At 39.8% G+C, this 9,812-nt stretch overlaps 1 protein-coding gene across 1 annotated transcript in view; it reads right to left on the bottom strand.

The window, feature by feature from the left end:
* Positions 1-8,154: 8,154 nt before the first annotated feature.
* Positions 8,155-9,812, bottom strand: part of LOC123536293 (differentially expressed in FDCP 8 homolog) — an 83,010-nt gene continuing 81,352 nt past the window's right edge. The window contains exon 9 of the mRNA XM_053528779.1: positions 8,155-8,403. Coding sequence (XP_053384754.1) covers positions 8,155-8,403 — 249 coding nt within the window. The remainder of the gene's footprint in view (positions 8,404-9,812) is intronic.

Raw genomic sequence — 9,812 nt, 5'->3', positions numbered from 1 at the left:
GGTATGGTCAGAGAAGCACAAAGGGTTATGGTGAAAGAAGCAAACTGGGGTATGGTCAGAGAAGCACAAAGGGTTATGGTGAAAGAAGCAAACTGGGGTATGGTTAGAGAAGCACATTGAGGTATAGTAAGAGAAGCACACTGGGGTATGGTTAGAGAAGCACATTGAGGTATGGTTAGAGAAGCACACTGAGGTATGGTCAGAGAAACACACTGGAGTGTGGTCAGAGAAGCACACTGAGGTATGGTTAGAGAAGCACATTGAGGTATGGTAAGAGAAGCAAACTGGGGTATGGTTAGAGAAGCACATTGAGGTATGGTAAGAGAAGCACACTGGGGTATGGTTAGAGAAGCACATTGAGGTATGGTTAGAGAAGCAAACTGGGGTATGGTTAGAGAAGCACTTTGAGGTATGGTAAGAGAAGCACACTGGGATATGGCAGGAAACACACTGGAGTGTGGTCAGAGAAGCACACTGGGGTATGGTTAGAGAAGCACATTGAGGTATGGTAAGAGAAGCAAACTGGGGTATGGTTAGAGAAGCACATTGAGGTATGGTTAGAGAAGCACACTGAGGTATGGTAGAGAAGCACACTGAGGTATGGTTAGAGAAGCACACTGAGGTATGGTAGAGAAGCACACTTGGGTATGGTTGGAAGCAATGGTATGGTAAGAAGCACAACTGGGTATGGTTAGAGAAGCACATTGAGGTTAGGGTCAGAGAAGCACACTGGGTATGGTTAAGAGAACACATTGAGGTATGGTTAGAGAAGCACACTGGAGGTTGGTTAGAGAAGCACACTGGAGTGGGTCAGAGAAGCACAACTGGGGTATGGTTAGAGAAGCACACTGGGTGGTAGGTACAAGGGTAGTTAAGAAGCACACTGAGGTGATGGTCAGAGAAAGCACACTGGGGTATGGGTTAGAGAAGCACACTGAGGTATGGTCAGAGAAGCACACGGGTATGGTCAGAGAAGCACACTGAGGTATGGTAGAGAAGCACATGAGGTATGGTCAGAGAAACACAAGTGGGTATGGTCAGAGAAGCACACTGGGGTATGGTCAGAGAAGCACACTGAGGTATGGTCAGAGAAGCACACTGGGGTATGGTTAGAGAAGCACACTGGGGTATGGTCAGAGAAGCACACTGGTATGGTAGAACACATGGGTATGTCAGAGAAGCACACTGGGTATGGTTAGAGAAGCACACTGAGGTATGGTTAGAGAAGCACATTGGGTATGGTCAGAGAAGCACACTGGGTATGGTAGAGAAGCACCTGAGGTAGGTCAGAGAAGCACACTGAGGTATGGTAAGAGAAACACACTGGGGTATGGTTAGAGAAACACACTGGAGTGTGGTTAGAGAAGCACACTGAGGTAGGGTCAGAGAAGCACACTGGGGTAGAGTCAGAGAAGCACACTGGGGTAGGGTCAGAGAAGCACACTGAGGTATGGTCAGAGAAGCACACTGGGGTAGGGTCAGAGAAGCACACTGAGGTATGGTCAGAGAAGCACACCGGGATATGGTCAGGAAACACACTGGGGTATGGTCAGAGAAGCACACTGAGGTATGGTCAGAGAAGCACACTGGGGTATGGTCAGAGAAGCACACTGGGGTATGGTCAGAGAAGCACACTGAGGTATGGTCAGAGAAGCACACTGGGGTATGGTCAGAGAAGCACACTGGGGTATGGTCAGAGAAGCACACTGAGGTATGGTCAGAGAAGCACACTGGGGTATGGTTAGAGAAGCACACTGGGGTATGGTTAGAGAAGCACAATGGGGTATGGTCAGAGAAGCACACTGGGGTAGGGTCAGAGAAGCACACTGAGGTATGGTCAGAGAAGCACACCGGGATATGGTCAGGAAACACACTGGGGTATGGTCAGAGAGAGCACATGAGGGTATGGTCAGAGAAGCACACTGGGGTAGGTCAGAGAAGCACACTTAGGTATGGTCAGAGAAGCACACTGGGGTAGTTAGGAAGCACTGGGTATGGTAGAGAAGCACACTGGGATGGGTCAGAGGAGCACACTGGGTATGGATCAGAGAAGCACACGGATGGTCGGAAAACTGGGTTGGCGAGAAGTACATGAGTATTGGTCAGAGAAGCACATTGGTGTAGGCCAGGATGACATGGAGGTTGGTCAGAGAAGCCACCTGGGATATGTAGAAGCACACGGTATGGTCAAAAGACACTGAGTAGGATTAGAGAACACACTTGGTTATGGTCAGAGAATAGCACCTGATTTTGCCGTAGAGCACACTGGTTATTGGTCAAAGCACATCTCGAGTATGGTCAGAGAAGAACATGGTCTGGTCTGTGAATCCACTGAGTTGTCAGAAAAGCACATTGGGGTTGCCAGAGACATGGTATGTCTAGACAACTATTGGGGTATGAGTTAAGACCTGGTAGGTAGAGAACACAGTAGGGTATGTCCAATGAAGCACATTGGAATGGTTAGGAAGCACACTCGGGAATTGTCAGAGGACACATGGTTCATGAAAGAAGCACGAGTTTGAAGTTGGCCTCTAGATTGTTAACACTTTACATTTGATTTAACCTGGTGACCTAGTTTTTGACCCAACCTGACCCAGATTAAAACCTTCAAGATTAACATTCTGACCAAGTATCATTAAGATATGGTCATAAATGTGGTCTCTAGAGTGTTAATTAGCTTTTCCTTTGATTTGACCTGGTGACCTAGTTTTTGGCCCCACATTCGTTCTTGACCTATAGGCCATCAAGACAAACATTCTGACTGATGAATTCTCATGAGTTTCAAACATTAAAATTAGGTCTCTAGAGTGCTAACAAGCTTTACCTTTGATTTGACCAGGTGACCTAGTTTTTGACCCCACCTGACCCAGATTGGAACTTTGCCTACAGATCTTCAAGATTAACATTCTGACCAAGTTCCATGAAAATACGGTTATAAATGTGACCTCTAGAGTGTTAACTATCTTTTCCTTTGATTTAACCTGGTGATCTAGTTTTTCACCCTACATGACCAAGATTCGAACCTGACCTAAAGATCAGCAAGGTTAACAACCTGACCAAGTTTCATTAAGATATGGTCATAATTGTGGCCTCTAGAGTGTTACCTAGCTTTTCCTTTGATTTGACCCACTAGTTTTTGACCCCACCTGACCCAGATTTGAACTTGACCTAAAGATCATCAAGACTAACATTCTGACCAAGTTTCTTTCTATAAAAGCACAATGCTACAACAAAGTCAGAATGAAATACTCCTTGGCATTTGCATACAACTGGATCATAAATGGGATTTGCATGTTAACGTTATATGTAAAAAGATATCCTCTTACATATGGTTACTCTCTAGGATAAAGGAATTTTTAAGTACAGAATATAGAATCGTATTTTATAAAGCTTATATTCAACCACATAGAGATTATTGGAAGCACAGTCAATAAAAATATACAGAAAATTATAAGATTGCAAAAATGTGAATGTAGTATCATATTAGGATGAAATTACTCAGACTTGAATCAAGCTCTCACTTTTCTCAATATACAACGGTTTGATCAGCGTCTCTTTTACCAGAAAGCATGTTTTATGTTCAAAACCGCAAATAGTCTATTACCAAACTACCTATGTGAAATGTACAAACAAAAAGAAAGTACAAAATTAATGATACGTCTTTGTCATAACGGTCAAACACGAACAAAAATTTTTATATACCTAAAACACAATCAGAACTTTTCAAATATAGTTCACTTTATTCAGGTCCAATTGTTTGGAATATTTTTACCTATCGATGTAAAATTGTCTAGCTCACTACAGTGTTTTAAATCAAAGTGTAGCAACTGGATGACTATGTCATAAAATAGACATGTTAAAGTGATTTCAAAACTAAGATAATTTGTATTTTTGATGTTCGTTTATATTTTTATTTCATGTCATACTTATGGTAATATTTGTTGTTGTTTTTTGTTTGAACTATATTTGTATAATCTGTGTTATAAGAGGGCCTCATGGAAGATTAGCGTCAGCTAAATGAGTTACCCTCTATAAATAAATAATTACTTACTTACTTACTAGATATGATCATAAATGTGGCCTCCAGAATGTTAACTAGATTTTCCTTTGATCTGACCTGGTGACCTAGTTTTTGTACCATACCTGAACGAGGTATCAACCTGACGTAAAGATCATTAAGATTAACATTATGACCAAGTTTCATGTAGATACAGTCATAAATGTGAATACTAGAGTGTTAACAAGCTTTTCTTTTGATTTGACCTGGTGGCCTAGTTTTTGACCATATATGACCAAGATTTGAACTTGATCTGTAGGTCATCAAGACAAACATTCTGGCCAATTCTCATGAGTTTAAAATTTAAAGTTAGGTCTCAAGAGTGTTAACAAGCTCTACCTTTGATCTGACCTGGTGACCTAGTTTTTGATCCCACCTGACCCAGATTACAACTTGACCGACAGATTTTCAAGACTAACATTCTGACCAAGTTCTTTAAGATATGGTCATAAATGTGGCCTCTGGAGTGTTATCAAGCTTTTCCTTTGATTTGACCTGGTGACCTAGTTTTTGACCCTACATGACCAAGATTCGAACTTGACATGAAGATCATCAAGGTTAACATCCTGACCAAGTTTCATGAAGATACAGTCATAAATATGGCCTCTAGAGTGTTAACAAGCTTTTCCTTTGATTTTTTGACCTGGTGACCTAGTTTTTGACCCTACATGACCCAGATTTGAACTTGACCTTAAAATCATCAATATTAACATTCTGACCAAGTTTCATAGAGATATTGTCATAAATGTGGCCTTTAGAAAGTTAACAAGCTTTTCTTTTGTTTTGACCCGGTGACCTAGTTTTTGACCACAGATGACCCAATATAGATCTCGAAAAATTTTAAGATTTTATTGAGGGTTACATTCTGACCAAGTTTCATTAAGATTGGGCCAAAATTGTGACCCCTAGAGTGTTAACAGTCTAATTGTTGACGATGGGCACAGGGCCATTACAAAAGCTCACCTTGAGCACTTTGTTCTTTAAAAAAAATCTAGTAAATATAAGTGCCCTTACAATTTAATAAAGGATTTATGTTAGATTATTTATACCAAGATATAAGTTTCCAGGGCATAACTTGAATACTATGTAAGGTATTTACTTCATACTTTACATACTGATAGAGAAGACCAGTGAGAGGGGGTGCAGTGTTAAAGAACCACAACTCTTGCTGACCACATTTCTCCTTAACACAAACTCTGTGACTGAAAAAACCCTTATACTACAGTTATTTCAGGAAGCACCCACTGGTGTTACCGATCACCTTGTTTTTCCTGATAACAGTGAAACAAAACAAGAGGACCATGATGGTCCTGAATCGCTCACCTCTTCCCACATGACCCAGTTTTGAGTATGACGTCGTTTTTTCTATTATTTGACATAGTGACCTAGTTTTTGAGCTCATGTGACCCAGTTTTGAACTTGACCTAGATATTATCAAGATAAAAATTCTGACCAATTTTCAAGAAGATCCATTGAAAAATATGGTCTCTAGAGAGGTCACAAGGTTTTTCTATTATTTGACCTATTGACCTAGTTTTCGAAGGTACGTGACCCTGTTTTGAATTTTACCTAGATATCATCAAGGTGAACATTCTCACTAATTTTCATGAAGATCTCATGAAAAATATGGCCTCTAGAGCGGTCAAAAGATTTTAATAATTTTAGACCTACTGACCTAGTTTTTGATCGCAGTTGACCCAGTTTCAAACTTGACCTAGGTATCATCAAGATGAACATTCAGACCAACTTTCATACAGATCCCATGAAAAGTATGGCCTCTAGAGAGGTCACAAGGTTTTTTTATTATTTGACCTACTGACCTAGTTTTTTAAGGCACATGACCCAGTTTCAAACTTGACCTAGATATCATCAAGGTGAACATTCTGACCAATTTTTATGGAGATCCATTCACAAGTATGGCCTCTAGAGAGGTCACAAGGTTTTTCTATTTTTAGACCTACTGACCTAGTTTTTGACCGCACATGACCCTGTTTCGAACCTGACCTAGATATCATCAAGATGAACATTCAGACCAACTTTCATACAGATTCCATGAAAAATATGGCCTTTAGAGAGGTCACAAGGTTTTTCTATTATTTGACCTTCTGACCTAGTTTTTGATGGCACGTGACCCACTTTCTAAACTGACCCAGATATCATCAAGATGAACATTCAGACCAACTTTCATACAGATCCCATGAAAAATATGGCCTCTAGAGAGGTCACAAGGTGTTTCTATTATTTGACCTACTGACCTAGTTTTTGACGGCACGTGACCCACTTTCGATCTTGACCTAGATATCATCAAGGTGAACATTCTGACTAATTTTCATAAAGATCTCATGAAATATATGGCCTCTAGAGAGGTCACAAGGTTTTTCTATTTTTAGACCTACTGACCTAGTTTTTGACCGCACGTGACCCAGTTTCGAACTTAACCTAGATATCATCAAGATGAACATTCAGATCAACTTTCATACAGATCCCTTGAAAAATGTGGCCTTTAGAGAGGTCACAAGGTTTTTCTATTATTTGACCTACTGACCTAGTTTTTGACGGCACGTGACCCAGTTTCGAACTTGACCTAGATATCATCAAGGTGAACGTTCTGACCAATTTTCATGAAGATCTTGTGAAATATATGGCCTCTAGAGAGGTCACAAGGTTTTTCTATTTTTAGACCTACTGACCTAGTTTTTGATGGCACGTGACCCAGTTTCGATCTTGGCCTAGATATCATCAAGCTGAACATTCTGACCAATTTTCATGAAGATCTTGTGAAATATATGGCCTCTAGAGAGGTCACAAGGTTTTTCTATTTTTAGACCTACTGACCTAGTTTTTGAAGGCACGTGACCCAGTTTCGAACTTGACCTAGATATCATCAAGATGAACATTCTGACAAAGTTTCATAAAGATCCCATGAAAAATGTGACCTCTAGAGTGGTCACAAGCAAAAGTTTACGGACGGACGCACGGACGCACGCGTGGACGGACGACGGACACCGCGCGATCACAAAAGCTCACCTTGTCACTTTGTGACAGGTGAGCTAAAAATTCCAAAGCCAATTCTTTCTATAAGCTTGCTATACAACAAATTTGGTGATAGTTTGTTGATCACAGTGAAACAATTTCTTTAGTAACTGTGACCTTGACATTAACCCTATGGCATCTGAATGGTTCTTTTTTATTACAAAAAAGTATACAAGAGGCCCATTAGTCACTCACCGAATGAGGACACTGATCATCTGACCTTGCTTCTGACCAAGTTTTGTGAACATCCTTTCAGTAGTTCATTAAAACAAGAGCTGTCAGTAAGACAGCCAATGCTCTACTATTCGAATGGTTGTCCAAGATGCAGGTATATTACCATAAATGTTAAAATATCTTTAGTTTCAATCTAGTACCTGCATTAGTTTTGGAGATAGAAACTTGCATGCAAAACTTTGACCAGAAGTTTTTAAGTTCAAAAGGGGACATAATTTTGCAAAATACATGTCAGAGCTATAGAACTTGATGCTATGACCTATTTTATAAACCCGAAGAAACGTGTTAAGTTTCAATTCAACATTTGCATTAGTTTTTGAGATAGTAACCCGCATGCAAAACATTAACTTGGAAGTCCAAAAGGGAGTATAATTTGGCCAAAATACATGTCAGAGTTATGGACTGGATGCTGTCACCTAGTTTTATAACTTGAAGTTTCAAATCAATATCTGCATTAGTTTTGGAGATGGTAACTTGCATACAAAACTTTAACCAGGATTAATTTAATAGTAATTTGCACCCAAAAGGGAGCAAAATAGCCCAAAAGGACCATTTGTGTTAAATTATTTCAAAATCGGACCATTGGTTTAGGAGGAGATGCCGTTTGAAAATGTTTCTATATTTAGCCCATGTGCAACCAAGTGGAACTGTTTGAAAAACTTTGGTAGAGGACCATCCAATGAACATTCATGCCAAGTTTCATCAAAATCCACTCAGTGGTTTTGGAGGAGATGTCTTTTAAACACAATTGTTGACGACAGATGGAGGCACGCACGGACAACGGACACAGTGTAATCACAATAGCTCACCCTGAACATTGCTCAGGTGAGCTAAAAAATCAAAGATCCTCTATTTACCTCACAATCTGTTTTAATATGTTGAGCCCAGCTGGAGTGAACTTGAGCTAATTCTGGAAGCAAGGTATCTTTCTGAATATCTATGAGATCCTTCATGGAGTAAATGTCAGAATTTTCTACAAAATGTTGCCTATTCTTCAGTTGTAACAGAAGCTTACTCTTCATTGCTAATGAACACAGTAAGATATAACGCTTCATAATGAGCAATTCCTCTCTCAATTTCTGAAAATAAATTTGTTTAATCATCAATAAATGAACATAAAAGAAGAGATTGTTTTCCTCAAAAAGTGTATCCTACAGACATTGTAAAATGCCACAAACTCCAAAGAAAATCAGACACATAACATTCCAACAATATAACTAACCACTCTTGTGGTTTAGTGAAACTTAGCCCAATGGTGTAAAGAAAGTAGTGTAAAATTGGACAAATCCTGGGCCATAACTCTGCTGAAAATCATTGAACCAGAACATGCTGATGATATACATAACTAGGCTTGCAACTGATAACTCCTGTAATGTTTGGTGGAAATCTGCTAACTGCTTAAGAGAACCTGACAAAATATCATAAAATTTGACAAATAAAGGGCCATAACTCTGCTGAAAATCATCAAAATGGAATATGCCCATGAAATGCACAATTACGCTTGGCAATGATCACTCTTCTGAAGTTAGGCATAATTAAGTTTGACATAATTCATCCGGGTGGTGTTGGAACAGTTGCATAGACAAGGTAGACTATGACAAAGGACCAACTCCACTGAAAATCATTGGACTTAAACATGCAGGTAACATGAAAAATAAGGTTTGGCACTGATCAGTCCTGTACAGTTTGGTGGAAATCTGTCCAATAATATAAGAGTAGTGGCCAATACATCATAACATTTGATGAATCAAGGGCTATAACTCCACTGAAAATCATCAAACCGGAACATGTCAATGATTTGCACAGCAAGGCTTGGCAATGATAACTTTTATGAAGTTTGGTGTAATTACTCCCAGTGAAACTGAAACTGAATAATTCGATTAAACACCTATTTCTATACAATGACATATTCGATGGCGTTGTACATAATAATAATAACTAGAATGTGTCTGTAGGACACAGGGTGTGCCCCCCCACTGGTACATTTGTCACAAATAAGGGGCAATTACAGTTGTCACAGGAGTGATGAATTATACCCCCACAATATGACCTTGTCACAGAACTAAGCCAATGTTTAAGCTGAACTTGCTTGACCTTTGACCTACTGACCTCAAAATCAATAGAGGTCATCTGTTGGTCATGATCAACCTCCCTATGAAGTTTCATGATCCTCGGCCCAAGCGTTCTCAAGCTATTGTCTGGAAAAGGTTTAAATGACCTTTGACCTTTGGAACCCAAAATAATTACGGGTCATCTGCTGGTCATGACCAACCTCCCTATTAATTTCGTGATCCTAGTCCGAAAGCGTTGTGAAGTTATTGTCCGAAAACCGTTTAAGTGTTCCAGGTCACTGTGACCTTGACCTATGACCTGCTGACCTTAAAATCATTAGGGGTCATCTGCTGGTCATTACCAACCTCGCTATCAATTTTCATGATCCTAGGCCCAAACGTTCTCAAGTTATCATCCGGAAACCATTTAACTGTTC

This window comes from Mercenaria mercenaria, chromosome 17 (genome assembly GCF_021730395.1).
Source record: "Mercenaria mercenaria strain notata chromosome 17, MADL_Memer_1, whole genome shotgun sequence".
Lineage (NCBI taxonomy): Eukaryota > Metazoa > Mollusca > Bivalvia > Venerida > Veneridae > Mercenaria > Mercenaria mercenaria.
The sequence above is the reverse complement of the archived record's forward strand: the minus strand, read 5'-3'. Positions and strand labels throughout refer to the sequence as shown.